This window comes from Cetorhinus maximus, chromosome 30 (genome assembly GCF_964194155.1).
Source record: "Cetorhinus maximus chromosome 30, sCetMax3.hap1.1, whole genome shotgun sequence".
In the NCBI taxonomy this organism is placed as follows: domain Eukaryota; kingdom Metazoa; phylum Chordata; class Chondrichthyes; order Lamniformes; family Cetorhinidae; genus Cetorhinus; species Cetorhinus maximus.
This window is the reverse complement of record NC_135908.1, coordinates 5,541,098-5,564,131: the sequence shown is the minus strand read 5'-3', so window position 1 is coordinate 5,564,131 and position 23,034 is coordinate 5,541,098. Positions and strand designations below refer to the sequence as shown.

The following is a 23,034-nucleotide window of genomic DNA, read 5'->3' as shown; positions in this document are numbered from 1 at the left end:
AGATGCATCTTCTTTGAAACTCTTCCAAACACCATAAATATTAATAATACTTTGTTCTGCAAGGGGCTCTTTTCTTACTATCGTATTGTGGTTCTTGATGGCCAGTTTAGAGGGCCAGTACCTCATTCTTGATGGCGTGTATATAGAAACCTTTTTTTATTATTCAGTCATGAGATCCGGACGTCACTAGCAAGGCCAGAATTTATTGCCCTTGAGAAGGTGGTGGTGAGCTGACTTCTTGAACCGCTTCAGTCCTTGTGGTTGAGGCATGTCCACAATGCTGTTAGGATTTTAACCCAGCGACAGTGAAGAAATGGTGACATATTTCCAAGTAAGGGTGATATTTTACTTGGTGGGGAACTTGGAGGTGGTGGTGTTCCCAAGCACCTGCTGTCCTTGGCATTCTACGGGGTTTGGAAGGTGCTGCTGCAGTAGTCTTGGCAAGTTGCTGCAGTACATCTTGCAGATGGCACACTGAGCCACTGTTGAAGGGATTGAATATTCAAGGTTGTTGGTGAGGTGCCAAACAAACTAACTGCTTAGTCCTGGGTGGTGTTGAGCTTCTTAGTATTAGAGGTACACTCAACCAGGCAAGTGGAGACTCCATCAGACTCTTAACAGTGCCTTGTAAATGGTGGAAAGGCTTTGGGGAGTTGGGTGGTGAATCACTCTGTAGAATACCCAGCCTCTGACCTGCTTGTGCACCCTCTATTTATCTGGTTGGTCCAGTTCCGTTTATGGTCAATGGTAATTCCCTGGATGTTGATGGTAAGGAATTTGGCTATGGTAATAGCCTCAAATGTCAAGAAATCTCTTGTTGGAGATTGTGTGGTACGAATGTTATCTGCTGCTTATAAGCCCAAACTTGAATGTTGCCCAGGTCTCACTGAATTTTGGCACTGACTATTTCATGATATGAGGAGTTGTGAATGCAACCGCAATGATCAGTGAACGTCCACTTCTGACGTGATGGAGGGAAGATTATTGATGAAGCAGCTGGAGATGATTGAGCCTAGCATACTGCCCTGAGGAATTTCTGCAGTGAAGTCCTAGGGCTGTGGTGATTGGCTTCCAACAAAAACGACCATCTTGCTTTGTACTAGGTATAACTGCAATCAGTGGTGAGTTTTCCCTCTGATTCTCATTGACTTCAATTTTATTAGGGCTCCTTGATGCCCCACACTTGTCAACTACTGCCTTAATATCAAAGGCAGTCATTCTCACCTCCCCTAGAATTTAGCTCTTCTGTCCAAGTTTGGACCAAAGCTGTAATGAGTTCTGAAGCCGAAAGGTCCTGGCAGAATCCAGGCTAGGCTTCAGTGAGCATGTCATTGATGCGTAAGTGCCATTTTATAGCACTGTTGACAATGCATTCCATCGTTTTAATGACTGAGGCGGTAATTAGCTGAGTTGGATTTGTCCTGATTGTTGTGGGCTGCCCACACCTGGGCAATTTTCCACTGCATTGGTAGATGCTGGTGTCATAAGTACTGGAACAAATCAACTAGAGTCACAGCTAGTTCTAGAGCACAAGTCTTCAGCAGTGCGGATGGAATGTTGTCGGGGCCCATTGCCTTTGCTGTATCCAGTACACTCAGCTGCTTTTCGATATCATGTGGAATGAGTTGAATTTTCGGAAGACTGGCATCTGTGATGGCAGAGACCTTAGCAGGAGTGGATGGATCATCCACTTGGCACTTTTGTTTGAAGTTGGTTGAAAATGCTTCAGTCTTGTCTTTTGCATGCCTGCTGGGCTCTGTGATCATTGAGGAGGAAATTGAATGCATTTGAAGTTTGATTGGTGAGGCATAATAGACAAAGTGCTTCCATGTAGGTAACATAACAGTGTCATTAGAGCTGACAAACTGTTTGTAATCCTAAACACCCAATAGATTTTTGCAATCATTAAAGCTAACAAAACCTGTATTGAATTACTGGGGAAGCAATATAAAATTGTTTCCCTCCCTATTAAGTATTTTTGCTTTATCATAAGCTATTGTATCCTCTTAAGCATGTTCCTGCAGCACCATCCCCAATATTAACCTTGTTGCATTTGAAATTGCATGCAGTTGTATTTTTATACCCATAAATTCAGAATTGCTGAGAAGTAAAAGTCTACACCTCCATTTTGGGATTGGAGTTATAAGTTGCCTTTTATTTTTCACAAGTTGGGGTGTTTGAGCCACCGACTCCCTACACTTGGGTATCTCAGTCAGTGACAATCCCGGAGGAAACTTGCTGTAGCCGCTATGGGCAGCTGCTGAGTGGGCCTATACTCTTACAGATGAGGATGTGTATGAATCCTCAGTATAATATAACATAATCCATTCTTCCAAAAACATATTATACCTATTATGCATTCAAGTTACAAACTCTTCCTTCCAAGCAATGTGTGTCTGCCGTTGGCTTTTAGTTATTTTCCCAGTATTAGATGTTTTAGGTGTAGCCAGTTGATTTAACTTTGAGCAAGGAACTGTCTTAGCCATTGAACTTGGCAAGCAGGAGGGGAGGTACCTTAGTAATCGTGGGTTTCGTATTGCCCTGATGTGATATGTTGCTGACTTATTGATGAGTATGCAGGTTTAATCCTGAACATTGTTACAATTTCATCCATATTAAAGACTTATAATGGCCAAATTGCTAAGGATGTTTTCAATCCCCCAATTTATTATAGGGTGTGGGGCTTCCAAGTTAGTTGCAATGCAAATAGTAATGCCATCTAGCCATAACTCTCATTAAACACTCACCATGGAGGCTGGAAATTTGAAATAAAACAGAAAATGCTGGTAATACTCAGCAGGCCAGATAGCATCTGTGGAGAAAGAAACAACATTAATATTTCAGGTTGATGCCCTTTTAAAACCTAGCTAAACATCTAATGCATTGGACAAGATTAGTGGCAATAGTTGACTTCTTGCTTGCTTTGTTCTCCCTTCTTTATTCCCCATGGTAAAGCCTTATCCAGCCAATAGACCAAGTTGGAAACAAGCTATTAACTATCCACCAATGCTGTTGTGAGTGATATCAAGGGAAACCTGTGACCTACAGACATTATCCTTTACCATTGTGTTTCTGGTTCCTATTGTGCCTGACTTGAGGTTTGTGCTTTGTTACTTCCCCCAGCACCTCTTGAGACCAGTGAGATGTTGCTACTTGAATGTTTTTGGAGGCATACAATTCACCTATGTCACCTCAGGCCCCTTGAGCCTGCTTCGTCATTCAATAAAATCACAGCTGATCTGATAGTAATGTCAACTCCACATTCCTGCCAACCCCCGATAACCTTTCACCTTCTTGCTTACCCAGAATCTATCTAGCTCTGCCTTAAAGATATTCACACTCTGTTTTTACCACCTTTTGAGGAAGCGAGCTCCAAAGACTCACGACCATCAGAAAAAAATTCTCATCTGTCTTAAATGTGTGACCCTTTGTTTTTAAACAGTGACTCCTAGTTCTAGATTCTCCCACAAGAAGAAACATCCTTATCCACTCTGTCAAGACCCCTCAGGATCTTGTATGTTTCAATCAAGTTGCTTACTCTTCTAAACTCCAGCAGATACAAGCCTTGCCTGCCCAACCTTTCCTCAAAAACAACCCACCCATCCCAGGCATTAGTCTAGTAAACCTTCTCTGAACTACTTACAATGCATTTACATTCATTCTTAAATAAAGAGACCAGTACTGTACACAGTACTCCAGATGTGGTCTCATCAATGTCCTGTATAACTGAAGCATAACCTCCCTACTTTTATATTCCATTCCCCTCACAATAAATGATAGCATTCTATTAGATTTCCTAATTACTTGCTGTACCTGCATTCTAACCTTTTGCAATTCGTGCACGAGGGCACCCAAATCTTTCTGTATCTCCGAGCTCTGCAATCTCTCACCATTTAGATATGTTTTTTTTATTCTTCCTGCCAAAATTGACTTTCACATTTTCCCACATTATACCCCATTTGCTAGATCTTTGCCCACTCACTCAACCTAACTATATCTTTTTGTAGCTTCCTTATGTCCTCTTCACAACTTACTTTCCTACCTATCCTTGTGTTATCAGTACATTTAGCAGCCATACCTTTGGTCCCTTTATCCAAGTCATTTATATAAGTTGTAAAAAGTTGAAATACCAGCATTGATCCCTGTGGCACACTACTTGTTACATCTTGCCAATCAGAAAATGACCTATTTATGCCTACTGTTAGCTAGCCAATTTTCTACCCATGCCAATGTTACCCCCTATACCATGAGCTTTCATTTCTTGCAGTAAACTTTGAGGTATCTTATAAAAATGCCTTCTGGAAATCCAAGTACAGTACATCCACAGCACATTTTACTACTCCAAAAAACTCCAATAAATTGGTTAAACATGATTTCCCTTTCACAAAACCATGTTGACTTTTCCTGATTACTTTGTAACATCTTCAATAACTTATAGCATTTTCCTTGTGACAGATGCTAAGCTAACTGGCATGTAGTTTCCTGCTCCTGTCTCCCTCCCTTTTTGATTAAATAAGTTACATTTGATATTTTCCAATCTAATGAACCTTCCCCAAATCCAGGGAATTTTGGGAAAATTAAAATCAGCCATCTCACTAACCGTTTCTTTTAAGACCCTAGGATGAAGTCCATCAGGGACCAGGGACTTGTATCAGATCCTTGTACGCTTGTATTAGACCCCTACACAGCTACCCCATCACTCCAGTTTTACAACCAATCTCCAACTCTGGCTTGCTTTTCCATCACCCTACTATTGATAGCATCACTTTCAGTCACCTCAACACTGATCTCAAACTCTTTCCTTTTCCTTCCTCCACACATCTTTTTTTAAATAAAAAAATCATCTCTCCCATCAATCCTTGAGTCCTCCCAACTCTTCCTCACCGACTTCGTGTCCATTCTCTTGTTTTTCTCCTGTGAAGCAACATTGGATGTTGTCTGCTATATTGGATGCAGTGTAAATGCAAGCATTAAAAACACTATTAAAAACCAACTATGAGAATTAAAGCTACAAGAAATCAGTAAGGTCGATGATGTAACACTCCACATGGAGAATACTGTTTGTCCTCATACGGGTTTGAAAAAAAAAATCATTGTGGATAGAGAAATCTTTATAGTTTTATCAAACAGGTGGTCCTGGGAAGTTTTTGAAAAAGCTTCCCTTTGTATATCTCTGCATGGTGTATCTGCAGTCCATATAGTGGATGTGATATTTAATTTATAAATATTAACTCTAAAATAAGATGCTTATAACCACATGTATTTGATAACCGCTAATTGAGAAACGGTGAAAGTAAAAGTAGATCGGGCTTACAACATCAATAATTCCGTTACTAGTTTAGGAGGAACACTTTTTACTTTATCAATGTGGAGGAATGTTGGTGCTGAGTAAAGGAACATTTTCTTTTCAACTGCCTGGTGTTTGCATTGAGCACTCAAGGCAAGACACAGCGGAGCTCCTGCTATTCAGACCCAAAATGGCTCATCCTTGACCTTGGAAGACCACCCCTACTGTATCAGTCTGGTACATTTTCCATTTCCCACAACAGTTAGCCTAGGCCTGTAGGACGTCGACAATTAGTACTGAATTAGAGATGTCTTCATGCTGTTGGCCTATACCCACTAGGTACTGGTTTGAGACTGCCCAATTTCCTAGAGGACCTCTACAGCCAGCAGGCTTCCATCCCATCAGTCCCAGGTGAGGGATACGAATCTGACTGACTGCATCCCAATAAGCATTTCCCTGGTAAATGTACTAATGGATGGAACCACATTGTTCATCCATGCTAAGATTCTTTGAAGAATTAGCTAATTTCTCCTGAGAAGGGGACACATCCCATCCTAGGAAGAAAATGCCTCATTAATTACATATAAAATCTAGAAAGCAATTAAAAGCAAACTGAAAATGCTGACAATCTGTCACAGACCCGTTGACTCCCAAAAGAGAGAGAATGGCATCTTGTCTCGAATGGAGACAGTTCACCATGGGTTAACTCTCATCACCAGTTTAAAAACTGACCAGCTCTTCTCATATGGATGAAAGCCAGCATTATAGTAGCTTTAGTTCTGCAGATGTATGCCTTTGGCTTTGTTAAAACACTAAACCTTCTGTCTGTAAAATTACAGACTATGACGGCAGTTTCTCTAGGCTTGGCGATTCGATGGCTCAGTTTATTTCTCTTAAAAACCAACTGCTTCTTGCTGTGTTTTTTCACACTGCATCTTGTAGTGACAAATGGCGCTTGAAGGACTTAAGAAAAAATCCTTGTGTTGATCTACCCCTCCCCCATATCAGACAGTATTTCCAAGGCAGCAGTGGAGCTGTGAATGCTGCTTTATTTCCACATGTGATAGCAGGCTGCATGATTCACCTTATATCTCCCTATGGGAGAGCACCTGATATCCTCCTGCCTTACTGAAAATTAACAGTGGGCAGTAAGACTTTGTGTGTACTTGAGGGGAATAAATCACAATCCCCAAATCTACATCTATCCTTTAGCTGCTCATGCAAAATACCACCTGACCTTTGTCCTTGTTTTTAAATTGAGAACAAAATGCTGAGAATATCTCCTGTTTAAAAGGTTTCACTTTTAAGAACAACAGATTCTGATAAACATTGGATGCTCTGATTTGACCTGGCTGGGTCAGTACAAGGCTGGGTAGGGATTCCTTTTTTTATTGACTTTGTGCCTTTGAGTGTGCAGTGCACACTGACCCCATTGTGTCATGCTCACACAATACACAGTATCCTGTGGCAATTTGACTCCCAACCAAGCAACTAGAAAGAAATAACTTGGATTGAAAATACTGTTTTATTTTCTGAAGAAGGGCAGCATTCAGACCCTAATAAGTCATAATTCCTCAGTGAAAATAATTTTAGGAAAATTCAATTATTCTGTTTGTGTATTTATCAATGTTGTCGAGGCATACTGTCTAGGCAAGCTCTTAAATCAAGGTATTTGCTTTAAAATCATATGTTGTGCTTTTTTCCCCAAATGTAAACCATTGTAGATTGGCAATTGGTTTATACACCTCATTAGTAGCTTCAAAACAAAAACAGAATTGCCTGGAAAAACTCAGCAGGTCTGGCAGCATCGGCGGAGAAGAAAAGAGTCGACGTTTCGAGTCCTCATGACCCTTCAACAGAACTGAGTATAGTTAGGAGAGGGGTGAAATATAAGCTGGTTTAAGGTGGGGGGTGGGGGTGGGAGGAGAGAGAAGTTGAGGGTGGGGTGGTTGTAGGGACAAGCAAGCAGTGATAGGAGCAGATAATCAAAAGATGTCAAACACCAGGAGAGAAATGGAAAGCAATGAAGGTGAACAAGGCAGAAGAGACAGGCGGAAATCCTGTCGGAGAACAGACCAATACTTCTTCAAGGAAGGCATTTCTTGAAGAGAAGTGGCAGTCAATTAAACAGAGATAAAAACAAAAACTACTGTGGATGCTGGAAATCCAAAACAAAAACAGAATTACCTGGAAAATCTCAGCAGGTCTGGCAGCATCGGCAGAGAAGAAAAGAGTCGATGTTTTTTTTGTTTTTTTTTCATTAGTAGCTTATTTAATCTCCAGCAGGTCAGAGCTGTTTACAAAGATGCTGCATCTGAAAATGCTTTACAAAATTATTCTTAAAATCCTGCTGATTTTGGATTCCATCTTAATGGACAGAAGGTCATTTTTACTAGCCTAGCATCTCTGGTTTGTGGGGTTGATGAATGAGGAGGAATATCCTATTCAGATTGGCAGTTTGGTAGCCAAAATCTTCCTAAAACTGGTTGGAGTGATTACTTGCAAGTTGCATTAATCCCCCTGAGCATGCACACACATATTGAGATTGCACGTACACACTGGTCATGCCCGCACAAGCGTTTAGCCTCCGGAAAGCCAACTGCAGGTGAACCCAGAAATGGAACCTGCCAAAGCATGTTTTGCTAAACTTTTGGAAGTTCCTTGCTACCTGAAGTATGTGTAACCTGGACCTGAAATTGCTGTGCAAGTTCTGATATTGCTTGCTGCTTGGATCTTGGCACCTCCGCCTTTCCATTGCTTTGTAATTAACCTCTGGTAATTCCGTCTTGTAGATTACTGCTTTAATCATAAACTCAATTCTCACTACTTAGTAGTTGGCTTAATTGTCATCCCATCCATCAGCTTAAGCATTCATTCCCTCCACCACCGACATGCATGTTAGCAGTGTGTACCGTATAGAAGATGCACTGAGGCAACTTGGCAAGGCTCCTTTGAAAGCAGCTTCCAAACCTGTGATTTCCACGTAGAAGAACAAGGGCAGCAGACAGATGGGGATGACCACCTCATACAAATTCCCCTCCGAGCCATACATCATCCTGACTTTGGACTATATCACTGATGCTGGGTCAAAATCCTGGAACTTCTTTCCTAACAGTATATGGATTTACCTACACCAGATGGACTGCAGTAGTTCAAGAAGGTGGCTCACAACTTCAAGGGAAATTGGAGAGGGCAAACAAAATACCAAACACATCTTCCCCTCACTCCCCCTGTCAGCATTCTGTAGGGACCGTTCCCTCCATGACACCCTGGTCCACTCCTGTATCACCCCACAACCTCCCAGCCCCTTCCCACGGCACCTTCCCATGCAATTGCAGAAGGTGCAACACCTGCCCTTTTACCTCCTCCCTCCCTCACCATCCAAGGCCCAAGCATTCCTTTCAGATGAAGCAGCGCTTCACTTGCACCTCCTTCAATTTGGCCTCCTGTATTTGCTGCTCTCAATGCAATCTCTACATTGGGGAGACTAAATACAGACTGGGTGACTGCTTTGTGGAACACCTTTGCTCAGCCTGCAAGCATGACCCAGACCTTCCTGTCGCTTGCCATTTGAACACACCATCTAGTTCTCATGTCCACATATCTGTCCTTGGCCTGCTGCAATGTTCCAGTGAAGCCCAACGCAAGCTGAAGGAACAGCACCTCATCTTCCATTTAGGCACTTTTTTTTATAGCCTTCCAGACTTAACATTGATTTCAACTTCAGACCATGAACTGTCTCTTCTATCTTTACCCCTTTCTTAATCCAATGTTTAAATTTTTTTAAGCTTTTTTTTTTTAAATCATTTTTAAAAAATCCTTTTTCCCCAACACACCCCAACCCCCCACAGGGCATCTGTCACTTGCTTCTATGTGTGCTTTCACAGAGTGCTGACCCTTGTTCTGCTATTAACACATTCTGCTATTTTACCTTTGCCACTATCAGCACCTTCTTTAGTCTTTAACACTGCCTTTCCCTTGTGTCCATGATGTCTTTGTCAATCTCTTCTGACCTCCCACCTATCCCTGACCTTCCCTTTTGCTCCACCCCTTCATAAAATCCATCACATTTCTCTTCTTTAGCTCTGAAGCAGAGTCATATGGACTCGAAACATTAATTCTGTTTCTCCCTCCACATATGATGCCAGACCTGAGTTTTTCCAGCACTTTCTGTTTTTATTTCAGATTTCCAGCATCTGCAGTATTTTGCTTTTACATTTTAGTGTTTGCTCGTAATTTGTAGCGCCACACGTGAGCTGACTGTAGAGGGATCGCTCCTTTAATCACGGTGGTGAGTTGTAGCTCCCTTATGGTTGCACCGCTGTGATTCAGACTCCAGGTAAGCAAGTAGCCAGCAGCCTCAAGCTCCACACGTTTCTCGCTCCGGGTAACAGGTGGTTCTGGCAAGTAAGCACTCTGGTTTTGCCTGAGAGTGTGGTGGAGGCAGCTTCAATCAAGGCATTCAAGGGGGAATTGGATTATTATCTGAAAAGGAAGAATGTGCAGAGTTATGGGAGAAGGTGGCCAAGGGGAGAAGGTGCATTGCTCATTCGGAGAGCTGGTGCAGATACGACGGGCCAAATGGCTTCTTTCTGTGCTGTAAAGAATCTGAAAAATCCAGAGATTCCCAAGCAGTTTCGTGATTGTGAGCGAAGCTTAATTTTACTTCTAAATCGTGCCACCTACAATAAGTTTGAGAGTTGGCAGGTCTGAATGTGTGTGCTGAATTGCTCTAGAGTCTTCCTTGAATTGCAAGTATTTCTTGCAGTGATAACAGTATTTAAGTAACTACTTGGAGATATTCCTTTTGATTAAGGGGAGAGGAATGAGGGTGGGTTACCTGTGTATAAACTGCACTAGAACTGTAATTGACATTGACAGCAAGCTCACAGGCTGGTGAGTATGCACTATGTCTCAGAACCCCTCTATTCCTATCGTTTTTCCTTATTTTGCTCCAAAATAATGGATCATGCCCTATAGAATATCCTGAACCTAAAATGAGGATTGTCAGAAGAGTAAAGACAAGTTGCAATATTAGCAAGTTTGGTATGTCAGGACCAAAGTTGATGAGTAATCAACATGTTTTTACTGCCTCCAGTCTCTATGTATTGCAACAACAACTTGTGCTACACAACTTCTAGCAATTCATGATGTTGTGCCATGACAGATCACTGGTCCTCTGTGCATCAAACTTGTCTTATTACTTGGCTATGCTTTAGTCAATTACTGGCTGGTGAGGATGCCAAGTTCGTGGGGGGAGGTGGAAGAGAAGAGAAGGAACCAAAATGTAAGATTCATTCTCTTTCCAGCTAATTAACCAAGGCTGTGCACTTCCCAACAGACTCCAGCTGGCCCATCATTTACAGGAGATCTGGCATCTCGCAGTCCAGGCAGCCTGGAATCCTGCTGCAAGGAGGCTTTGAAGAGGAAACTAAATAATATATTGAGCATCTCTGTGTAGAAGTATTCTGCTTTCATCCCTCTTTTTCAAGCAAAATGCTTTCCCGTCATCATATATGTTTTATTAAGCTCAAATAGCCCTCTTGACGAATGCTTCAGTGTCCCTAGACCAGGGAGGCAAAAAGCCAGGGTTTCTTTCTAAATGTTACCTAATGACCCCCAAAAGTTTGCACCTATGGACATTGGGCAAGGCGTCTATGACATTTGGTTATGATGTGCGCAATCTAGGTTCATTCATGGGTACTTCAGAGAGTTGAAATCATCAGGCAAGGAGGGAGAAAATAATTTGCTCTGGTAGTGAGGGAGCTCAAGGTATTGGCTTGATCCTGTTCTTTTTCTTGCCTGCTGCAGACTTTGGTTTCACTGCAGGTATCTCGTGTTGGTGAGAAAGCCAAGAGTTGAAATTGTTTCCCTTGGTGTTTTCAAAGAGGCTTTTGGTTAAGATGCTTTTTAGCTTGCAACGTTTATAGAAAGTTGAGCTGGGCCACTTGTTAACTCTGTGGTTTACTTCTTGTCTAAAATGGAATCCTGTTCAGAGAAGAGCCTCTCTGCATCACTCACTCAGTAAGCATGCACACAGTACCTGCTTCATGTACCTGAAATCAGCTCCCTTACCCTGCAGTATTATAAACCTGTCTTTTTTATATTTCTGCAAAGTCTTCAGTTCCTGAAACTTCTGCTTCATCACACTATATGCCACAATTGCCTACAGTTGTTACATTTCTGAACTAATTGGTTCTCCTGATGGGCCCCCATCTTCCACCAGTCATTGAGCTCACCCAAAACTCTGCTCGCATCCCAACTCTCACCAATCCCCATTCACCCATCAGCCCTGTGCTCACTGACCTACATTAGCTCCTGGTCTGTCGACCTTACAGTTTTAGAATTCTCATCCTTGTTTTCAAACCCCTCTGTGTCCTCATCCCTCCCTGCATCTAAACTCCTCCAACCCTCTGTTCTGTACACTGCTTCAATTCTGGCCACTTGCACATCCCCAATTTTAATCACACCAGCATTGACTGTTATGCTTTCAGCTACTTAGGCCCTGAGACCTGGAATTCCCTTTCTAAACTCCTTCACCTCTCTACCTCTCTCTGCTCCTTTGCTCCTTAAAACCTACCTTTGATCAAGCTACTTATGTGACAGTGTAAAATTTTGTTTGAATAATGCTCCTTGGAGCATTTTACTATATTTACTGTTGTAAATACAAATTGCCGTTTGTTGTGAAGGGCTTTGGGACACCCTGAAAAAATGAATGGTGTTGTAAGAGTTGTGTGTATGGAGTGCACCCTACCGCATTGCAGTATTGTAAAGCTGCTTTTATAATGGTGCTGTTCTATTTTGGATTGTCAAAGTCCAATGTCCAGGGACTGACTCCTGGTGTTTGAATTGCATGGAGCTCCCTTTATCCTGATCCCAGATGCAACAAGCTGATTCACAGATACTGGTATCCTGAAATCCAACCTGAAACTTTACTGATTTAAAAGTGCAGCATGCTGAAAAAGGCTGTCGATCTCTCCACTCAACATCTCTTTGCCCTTTTCATTTCTCTAATGGAGCGTTAAAGATCGACCTCTATTTATTTGAAGTTTTTGCAAAACTACACATCAAAAATTGGAGCACGCAGTAAATTTGTCAATTTTCCAATGGCCTTTAGAGGCTGGGTCTCCTTGTTCCAGTGACTGCTTTGCTGATGGGCAGCTGGCCTGCAGCAGTTTTTGCTTTGGAACTTGATTCAGGGTGTGGGAAAGGTTGTAACGAGAAGGCATAAAGGATATCCCTTTACCCATTGTAATCGACTGCGTGTTATTTACCAGTTTGATTTGTGTTGTGTGACTAACCCTTAGACTACTGAATAACTCAGCATGGAACAATTGGAAATTCTCTCGGGTGGCTTTGTAGTTTTTCACCACCCTCCCCCAGCAATCTCCAAACTCCTTTGTTTTTCTCACTTGCAGAGGAATCTCCTTTTGTGATTTTACTTACGATTTATCCACATGCTAAGGAAGAAGAAATTGCATTCAATAGTACCTTATTGTGTCTTCAAGGCATCTGAATCCACCACCTTGGAAACAATAACTTGATTTTGAATTTCAGCCTTCATCATCGATTTCCATGTAGCAAATCCTGGGAAACAATGCATGACTAGATAATCTCATTTTCTTGTAGTAATAGCTGAGGCAGAAATGTTGACCAGAGCCTCCGAGAACTGCTTACTCTTTGAATAGCCCGTAGGACCTCAAACAGGCAGTTTGATCTCATCCCTGAGGCAGTTCTATATATAGGCTTGGGTTGGTCATGTAATGTCTAATTTAGTTGAAGTTGCTCACTAAGTTTGCTTTTCTGTTGGAGTACTCGGAGAGTTGCACTCGAAATGAAGGCTGAGACTTGTGACCTCTGCACTTCCAGTGTTTATCGCAATAATGACCCACATGCTTTGCAGGCCCAATAGTCCATATTATGCTACCTTCAGCACCCTAATGAAAAGAAAGCAAATTACAGCAGGTACTGGAAACCTGCAATAAAAACAAAGTGCTGGAAATAGTCAGCAAGTCAGGCAGCGACTGTAGAGAGATACGGATCCGATTCAGGTTCTGATGGAAGATCATCGGCCTGAAACGTTAACCCTGTTTCACTTCTCAGATGCTGCCTGACCTGCTGAGTGTTTGTAGCACTTTTTCTGTTTTTATTACTTTCAGCACACTGGGAATGTGGAGTTTGATGCCTTTTATACTTGCAGTGGCAGTGAGAGCATCAAATATAGCAGTTTCATGAAATGCTGGTTAGGTTACATCCAGGATCTTCCAACATTCATTTCTGATCTAGCTCCATGATTTGTGCGCTGTCTTCTCCTGACCTGGTCAGGAACAGAAGGAATTGTGCTGCAGTGTGAAATTGAGTATTTCTGAATATATCTCATTGCTCGAGGTGACACCCCAATCAATTACTTGCCCAATCCATTATGGTTGCAACTGTGAATTGAATTACTTATTGAACCTCTACTGATCATGTTGGCCTGCATTGTGCTGGGCCTATTGAAAAATGTTTACAAAAATAGATGGAGGTTTTAGGGAACCGTGTGTGAGAGATGCAGTAAGCAGGCAAAATAAATAGAAAGGTTTTCTGTTTTAACTGTTCAAGTCGGGCCGGGGTGGGGGAAGAGTTTTGTTGCATGCATAACGACCAATTTGATGTAAACTGGAAACTTTTTGAAATGAGCAAAGCCATTGAAATGTGGAAATGGAGATCAGACTTTATATATAAAAAAAATCAAAATGCTTGTAATATAAATGCACTGACCTTGGGTGGGGTGGAGGGCAGGGGGAAGAAAATTCAGTAGGAACTGATGTTATGAAAAGCCTTGGAGTTTTAAATTTCATCTGCACCAGCACTAAGGAGTATGGGTTCTAAATGAAAGGAGTGGGCCATTTTTTTTTTGATTCTGCTCAGCCATTTTAGTGTCCTTGCTGCCCCTCCTAGTATTTTCATGCCTTTGCTTCCCAAATGTGAACGCCACAATTGACCGACTTCCTCAACTTTCTTTTTGAATTTGCTTTTAACTGGCTTAATTTGCATTCTAACATCTCCTGCTCTATTTCACTGATAGAAGAAAGAGTTAGATCCTGTCTTTCCATCAATTCATCATTATTTTAAATGCTTCGGTCAGGTCAGTCTTTTTAACTGCTAGTCTCCAGAGCATATAATGTAAATTTATCTTATCTATACTGTAACTCAGTTACTTCGTCAGCTGTTATGCAGGTAAATTGTTACTGGACTTTCCCCATGGCTAGTATGTCCTTGCTTGTATATTCAGCGTCTTTTGTGATGCCTACTGAAGCCTGAGAAAATATACTTGTATGCTGGTTGCTGTACCCAGTATCATCATTGACAGGGTGGAAAGTGTCTACAATTGTCTTGACTTTTGCTTGTTTGGAATAAACTTGATTTACCCTCCAGTTTCCTGCCATTGCATCTTCCCACAAATGTCATGCAGCCACAAGTAGAAGCTAGGATTGCTTTTTTTTTTAAATGGAGGTCTTAGAATTTAACAATTTTTTTCACTTATCGTTTCGGAGATAAAGTTCAGGAATTTGATGGCCCCAATGTTGATCATTGCTGTCGCCCTTGCATTCAGCTTCAACCATAAGAAATTCGGGGAGGTGTAGCAGAAACTGCTGGTGTTTTTAAATGTGCAGAAGCTTCCCTTTATTTTTTCATGTGATGTGGGCTTTGCTGGTGATCCCTGCACTTGTGCTCGTCCCTAATTGCTCTTGAACTGAACATGTAGTCAACACACTGCTGTGGGTCTGGAGTCACGTGTAGGCCAGACTGGGTAAGGTTGGCAAATTTCCATCCCTGAAGGGCATTAGTGAACCAGATGGGTCTTTACGACAATCGATATTAGTTTCATGTTCACTATTACTGAGGATAGCTTTACGTTCCATATTTATTAGTTGAATGGTGCCATAGTGGGATTTGAACTCCTGCCCCTAGAGCATTAGCCTGAGCCTCTGGATTACTAGTCCAGCAATATTACCACTATGCCCCACATCTCTTGCCCCACGCCCCAGCCATAAGAGCTATATGCAGAAAGATTTTTCCTACCTAAGGCAGTGAGGGTGTTGGAGAGAAACAATCATCTGTAAATAACTAGACCATTTTGATTTTTGATGTGATTGAATCAAAATAGAACTTTGGATTTTATGTAGGATTCAAACCTTGTGCATAGCATTTTATCAGATTATAAAGATGGGCATGTGACTTTAAAGCTGCAGTCTCTTTTCAACACCATGTCTGTGTGTGACAAGTTGTGGTAAATGCACATTTCAGAATGAGTGGTTAAACCAACTCAAAGAAAAGTTGTTGTGCAAGTGCTAATATTACAAGGTGAAGGAGCAAAGTTTACTCTTATATTGCTCCGTATGTTTGTCAAACTCACCTTAACCTGCAGTTTCATTTTTGAAATATTTTTATGTGGTTTTCATTCTACAGCAGAATACGTAACTTTCCCCAAGCTGGGCTTCACTGCATGTAAACTTGACCGCTTTCTCCCCTGCACCGCCCCATACGAAGGTTGACATTGCAGTCAGTTATTGACTAGCCAAAAAAATTAACTCTTTTTTTTAAAAAAAAACACAAAACTGGTTCCAATTCTGATGTGGAGACCCAGTACTACCACAAGTAACATTTATTTTATGAATGTTTTGTTAAAGCTGTAGTCTTTTTTTTATTTTTAAGCCCTTAATTCGAGTGCATAATTCCCTGTTGTCCTTGCATTACTGAAGAGATGACCATGACCACCATATCTAATGATAGTGATGTCTAAGAAGGCTGAAATATAGAATCCGAGTTGGTTAGAAATAATTACAAAGCAGGAATCTAAAGTTCTTGTGTTACTTTGCCAGCTGCCAGAGTAAAGCTGAATCAGGTTGACTGCTATCTGAACCTACCTATTCGATTACAGTTTTGATCCAGTCCCAGCAGTTAATACATTTTCAATTTTGTATGGGTTTTGTGTTCTCCCTGTTGTGTCAGCAGCTGCTGCCAGTAAGGATGCTAACTGTCAACATGGTTACGTGCTTGATGCATGATCCTGTAATGAGGTTAACAGGGCACTGCCAGGAAATCAAGTTTTCTCAAACATTTAAAGTCTTCATTTGGCTAACCTTCCATTTTGCTTAAGGAATGAGGACATAAAAGAACCCATTATTTAGAGCCCATGACTGCTTTAGTGGTGTAAAATCCTGGAATATTTCTGTAAAATTCAGTGAATCCTGTAATCAAATGCAGAGGTTAAGTTTCTTGTCTTCATGACTCATTTAGAAGATTTCATGTGATTCAGAATCCTGTATTCCCATTAATGTGGAAATTTCAGGGGCTCAGACTTGGTTTTTCCAAGCTAGATGGTTGTGTATTTGTAAGGTGATGCTGTTTTACACTGGCACAAACTGGGTATAAGCTAGGTGTTGTCAGATCCCTTCAAATCTCGATTGAAACCTCCCTCACATCCCAACCTTAATGAATGAAGACAAAATCTGGTTTTTGAATTTTTTTTATGGGGCTTCACTGGCTGGGCCAGTATTTGTTGCCCATCCCTAGTTGCCCTTGAGAAGGTGGTGGTGAGCTGCTGCCTTGAACCGCTGCAGTGCATGTGGTGTAGGTACACCTACAGTGCTGTTAGGAAGGGGAGTTCCAGGATTTTGACCCAGCAACAGTGATGGAACAGTAATATATTTCCAATTCAGGATGGTGAATGGCTTGGAGGTGAACTTCCAGGCGGTAATATTCCCATCTGCCTGCTGCTCTTGGCCTTCTAGATGGTAGTGGTCATGGGTTTGGAAGGTGCTGTTGAAGGAGCCTTGGTTAATTCCTGCAGTGCATCTTGTAGATGGAACACACTGCTGCTACTCTGCGTTGGTGGTGGAGGGCGTGAATGTTTGTGGATGTGGTGCCAATCAAGCGGGCTGCTTTGTCCTGGATGGTGTCAAGTTTCTTGTGTTGTGGGAGCTGCACTGATCCAGGCAAATGGGGAATATTCCATCACACTCCTGACTTGTGCCTTGTAGATGGTGGACAGGCTTTGGGGAGTTGGGAGGTGAGTTACTCGTCGCACGATTCCTAGCCTTTGACTTGCTCTTGTAGCCACAGTATTTATATGGCTAGTCCAGTTCAGTTTCTGGTCAATGGTAACCCCCAGGATGTTACTGGGGGATTCAGTAATTGTAATGCCATTGAACATCAAGGGGTGATGATTGGATTCTCTCTTGTTGGAGGTGGTCACTGCTTGGCAATTGCGTGGTGCAAATGTTACTTGGCACTTGTCAGCCCAGGCCTGGATATTGTCCAGGTCTTGCCGCATTTGGACCTTCACTGCTTCCGTATCTGAGGAGTCACGAATGGTGCTGACCATTGTGCAATCATCAGCGAACATCCCCACTTCTGAGCTTATGATGGAAGGAAGGTCATTGCTGAAGCTTCTGAAGATGGTTGGGTCAAGGACACTACCCTGAGGAACTCCTGCAGTTATATCCTGAAGCTAAGATGACTGACCTCCAACAACCACAACCATTTTCCTTTGCGTTGGGTATGACTCCAAATAGCAGAGAATTTTCTCCCTGATTCCCATTGACTCCAGTTTTGCTCGGGCCCCTTGATGCCATACTCGGTCAAATGCTGCCTTGATGTCAAGGGCAACCACCCTCACCTCACTTCGGGAGCTCAGCTCTTTTGTCCATGTTTGAAGGATGTTATGAGGTTGGAGCTGAAAAGCAATGGATACTGCAGAGAGATGCAGGCCTTGACAGCTCTTATGACTCACGAACCTAGATGGCTGGTAGACATTGTTGGCTTCATGCGAATAAGATCAGCCAATCAAATGCGTTGAATGTCTCCTTTTATTAATGAAGTGTCCTGATTTTCTCCAAAATATTCTGAAGTTGCTGACTTGACTGGGTGCAGGTTCATAGACACTAGGTACCCATCTCCTGACTACAACCCTTTTCCCCTTTCTATTTCTTTCCCCTCTGCTTTTTTTTCTCCCCTCTCTCATTCTCTTCCCCCCCTCCCCTTAAGGCAAAGACAAAATGTGATTACAATTCAATTCTTATGTTAGTAAAATTCATTCAGCAGTTAAGGCCCTGAGCTCTGGAATTCTCCTGTAACCCTTGCCACCTCAGTACAGCGCTCTCCTCTTTTTTTTGAGGCTATTCTTAAAACCTCTGAGGTGAGCTTTTGATATTTTGTGCTTGGTGTTGAATTCTGTTAATGTTTTTGTGAAGTGCCTTGGGGCATTGTTCTACAATAAAGGTGCTATGTAAATGCAAGTTGTTGCTGTGCCACAGATTTTTAAATCTCTTTTCAAGCCAAGCTACGGGGTTACATTATATTTTGGAAATACCAATACTCTTAAGGATAGTATAATTTAGAAGAGTCTGGTGTTGCAAATTCTGCACGATTGTTTCAAAGCAGGGGAATAGCCTTTCCACAGTTTCATAATTTGCCTTCTGCAGATTGCAGAATGAAAAATAAAGAACAAAGTGCCATCTTTTATTGACCATCGTCTTGTTCAGTCCATAATGGACCTAGCTGTATATTATTGTAGCTGCTGCTTATTTAGTAGCCGACACTATTCATTACATCCTGCTGAACACTCCCCTGTGTGCTGTTTATAATTTATTTAACACTTGGAAAAACTGCCCTGTTGCATTAAGCTACTCGGTAATGAGCTCTCCAGGCCATGTGCAGAGTTGCAAAAATTGAAGGGAAATTCCATAAATGCAAATATTGTACATTGCTAAACATGCCTTTTATCTGCAATACTCCCATTAAACTAAGTGGTTTTAATTTTTATTAAAAGCACTTGTGTTTGAGAGATTTATTTTTTTTACCCCCCATTTTCCACAAGTGTCCTTTTCCCCCCATTTTCCACAAGTGTCCTTTTTTTCCCCCCATTTTCCACAAGTGTCCTTTTTTCCCCCCCATTTTCCACAAGTGTCCTTTTTCCCCCCCATTTTCCACAAGTGTCCTTTTTCCCCCCCATTTTCCACAAGTGTCCTTTTTCCCCCCATTTTCCACAAGTGTCCTTTTTCCCCCCCTATTTTCCACAAGTGTCCTTTTTTCCCCATTTTCCACAAGTGTCCTTTCTCCCCCCCCCATTTTCCACAAGTGTCCTTTCCCCCTCCCCCATTTTCCACAAGTGTCCTTTCCCCCTCCCCTATTTTCCACAAGTGTCCTTTTTTCCCCATTTTCCACAAGTGTCCTTTCCCCCTCCCCCATTTTCCACAAGTGTCCTCCCCCCCCCCCCCCCCCACATTTTCCAGTGTCCTTCCCCCCCCCCCCCATTTTCCACAAGTGTCCTTCCACCCCCCCATTTTCCACAAGTGTCCTGATGCTGGTTAAGTGCCTGTTGTATGTGTAATTGACATGATTACATTACCAAGTAACATCAACCCAGCCCCTCACATGGTGCTAAAAGGGGCAAGAAGCATTCTGATGGGCATTTTCACTGGGACAGCCAAGTTGCTGTAATGTCAATCACATTAAAGGACAAATTTAAGATGATTTGGTTGGGAGCTCTTCACACTGATCATGATCAGCACCAGGAATAGGCAGATTAGTTGAGGCAGAAATGCTGCTCTTATTCTAGGACTAATTAAATGGTTCAATGAGTGGACTTCAGGTTGATTGAACCAAGATGGGTTGAATGGCCTTCCTCATCTATTACTTGTGATCTTATTTAGCCAGGCATGAAATGAAGCCGCGTAATCTGGTTTTGTTCATCTTGCTCTTGCAGTTTCATGGAAATGACCTGATTTTTTGTTTTTTGGAGGGTTTGGTGGTGGGTGGGTGGGGGCGAGGAGGGAGGAGAAGAGGTGGTGGAAGTAGTGGGGTGGGTGGAGGGAGGAGAAGAGGTGGTGGAAGTAGTGGGGGGGTAGAGGGAGGAGAAGAGGTGGTGGAAGTAGTGGGGGAAGGAGAAGAGGTGGTGGAAGTAGTGGAGGGGTAGAGGGAGGAGAAGAGGTGGTGGAAGTAGAGGTGGAAGTAGTGGGGGGTAGAGGGAGGAGAAGAGGTGGTGGAAGTAGTGGGGGAAGGAGAAGAGGTGGTGGAAGTAGTGGGGGAAGGAGAAGAGGTGGTGGAAGTAGTGGGGGAAGGAGAAGAGGTGGTGGAAGTAGTGGAAGGCGGGGAGAAGAGGTGGTGGAAGTAGTGGGGGGGTGGAGGGAGGAGAAGAGGTGGTGGAAGTAGTGGGGGGGTAGAGGGAGGAGAAGAGGTGGTGGAAGTAGTGGGGGGGTAGAGGGAGGAGAAGAGGTGGTGGAAGTAGTGGGGGGGTAGAGGGAGGAGAAGAGGTGGTGGAAGTAGTGGGGGGGTAGAGGGAGGAGAAGAGGTGGTGGAAGTAGTGGGGGGGTAGAGGGAGGAGAAGAGGTGGTGGAAGTAGTGGGGGGGTAGAGGGAGGAGAAGAGGTGGTGGAAGTAGTGGGGGGGTAGAGGGAGGAGAAGAGGTGGTGGAAGTAGTGGGGGGGTAGAGGGAGGAGAAGAGGTGGTGGAAGTAGTGGGGGGGTAGAGGGAGGAGAAGAGGTGGTGGAAGTAGTGGGGGGGTAGAGGGAGGAGAAGAGGTGGTGTAAGAATTGGGGGGAGGAGAAGAGGTGGTGTAAGAATTGGGGGGAGGAGAAGAGGTGGTGTAAGAATTGGGGGGAGGAGAAGAGGTGGTGTAAGTAGTGGGGGGGGGAGTTGGGGGTGAGGTGGTAGGGGAGTTGGGGTGGGGGCACACACTTATATGCTTGTTTAAGCATTTATAATGGAAGGCAAAGTTATGATGATCACTGAGTTTGAGTGTTCCTTAAGCAGAAGGTGCTTTTAAGTTTGGGTCACGCCAGTAATATTTACTGTTTTTTTTTTTGTTCCCTAGTTGCTGGGCATGCTGTGTGCCTTCGTTGTGCTGTGCAGGAGGAGTGGGGACCTTGCCTACGAGCCCCTTATCCCTGGAGGAACCTATGCATAATGTGTTTCCTGTGTGTTCTGTTTCCCTCTTCCTTCCCTGTCCTCTTTTTTTTTCCCCCCCCCTACCCCCACCACCCTCCCCCCAACCAACCCCGATCCTCAAAATCGGAGTGCCGTTTCCACCCTTGGAAATCTGAGACTGAGTCTGACGCTGACTCCTTTTGTATATATCAAGTAAATCTAAAGCACATCTTACAGTCTGAACTGCTGGGTTTTGTTGCACAAAAGTGCACACTTGATGGGTGTACCCAAGACTCTATATAACTAGTGGAGATTAAATTGTACAAAAGTGACTACTAATACTGTAGCAATCAAGGAAACTGTAATCACTAGTAACTGAAGTGTTTCAAGAGCCTGATCTTCCAGATTTAAGCATTAACTTTGTCCTTAGCCTTTAAACTGAATTTTGTTTTAGTTTTACTGTGTGCACTATCAAGATATTTTACATTGTATAGTACTTTCCAGTTTGCTGTCTGTGTAGTGAGTTCTGATGAGAAATTTTAAGTTGTCTCTTGAAATAATGCAGCCTTTTAGCAAGGATAGAATATGTGAAATGAATTAATGAAAATAAAGATTGTTGAAACTGAAGTTGGTTTTTTATTTTTGTTGGTTTGAATGTGATTAGATGAACAAAAGCCGCACCTATCCAAAAAAAAATCTCACTGCACGAAGCCAGACACTGAATGTTTGTTTGTTTCCTGGGCTCTGTTGTGTCGGCAGATCTCATCGAGGGAACATGTTAGAGTAATCCAGTTGACTACAGCGTCATGGGCATTGGAAGGAGCAAAATTAAATCGCTCCTGATAATTGAATGTAAAATATTGCACGGCATTTCCCAAAGAGATGGGGAACTCCCCAGTATCCTGTCCAATATTTATCAACATCACTAAAACAAACCATTTGATTGTTTAGCGGAGTTGTATTTACGTGACTTGGAAAAGCCAATCCTGTAAGGTGCTGAAGGAAAAGACTTGTGGAAGTAAGTGAGAACAACTAAGCAGATCCAACTCCAGGGAGTTATGCACATTAGGACTGGTGTTTTTAATGAGTTTATTGTGATTTTGATATTCACTGGGGAGAGGTGAGGAACTCTATAGAATCAGAGCTGAAATGGAGGGTGGACTTAATTTTCCTTTCATGAGGGCTTTTCAAACCAATCTTATTTTTTAAAAATTTATTTTTGTGGGATGTGGGCATTGCTAGCAGTTGCTGCTTATACCTAATTGCTCTTGAACTGAGTGGCTTACCAGGCCATTTAAGAGGGCAGTTAAGAGTCACCATGTTTCTATGGATCTGGCCAGACTGGGTAAGGACGGCAGATTTCCTTCCCTAAAGGACATGAGTGAACTAGATGGGTTTTTACAACATTCAGTGATTAGTTTCATGATCTAGCTTCAGTTACTACCATTACTAGCTTTCAATTCCAGATTTTATTAATTGAATTTAAACTCCCCCCAGCTGCTGTGGTGGGATTTGGAGCCCCCCATTAGCCTGGGCCTCCAGATTACTAGTCCAGTGATATTACCAATAGGTCACTATCTTCACACACATTATCCTGTCTCCTTTTACCAAACTTGGAGAAATGGAAATTGGTACTGTTAACTATATTTTTGTTGGTGAAAAAGACACAGCAACCCAACTGTGAGGTTCAATAATCCCTATCTAAAACTAAACATATTGGTGTCACACTCAGTGGGTAGTGCACGTGTGTCTGAGTGGAAGTTGTGGACTCAAGACCCACTCCAGAGACTTGAGCACATCTAAGCTGATACTACTAAGGGGAGTGCTGCCCTTCAG

At 42.6% G+C, this 23,034-nt stretch overlaps 1 protein-coding gene across 1 annotated transcript in view; it reads left to right on the top strand.

The window, feature by feature from the left end:
* Positions 1-21,825, top strand: part of LOC144670003 (tetraspanin-3-like) — a 50,753-nt gene extending 28,928 nt beyond the window's left edge. Inside the window, exon 7 of the mRNA XM_078532325.1 lies at positions 21,146-21,825. Coding sequence (XP_078388451.1) covers positions 21,146-21,238 — 93 coding nt within the window. The 3' untranslated portion in view covers positions 21,239-21,825. The remainder of the gene's footprint in view (positions 1-21,145) is intronic.
* Positions 21,826-23,034: the final 1,209 nt, after the last annotated feature.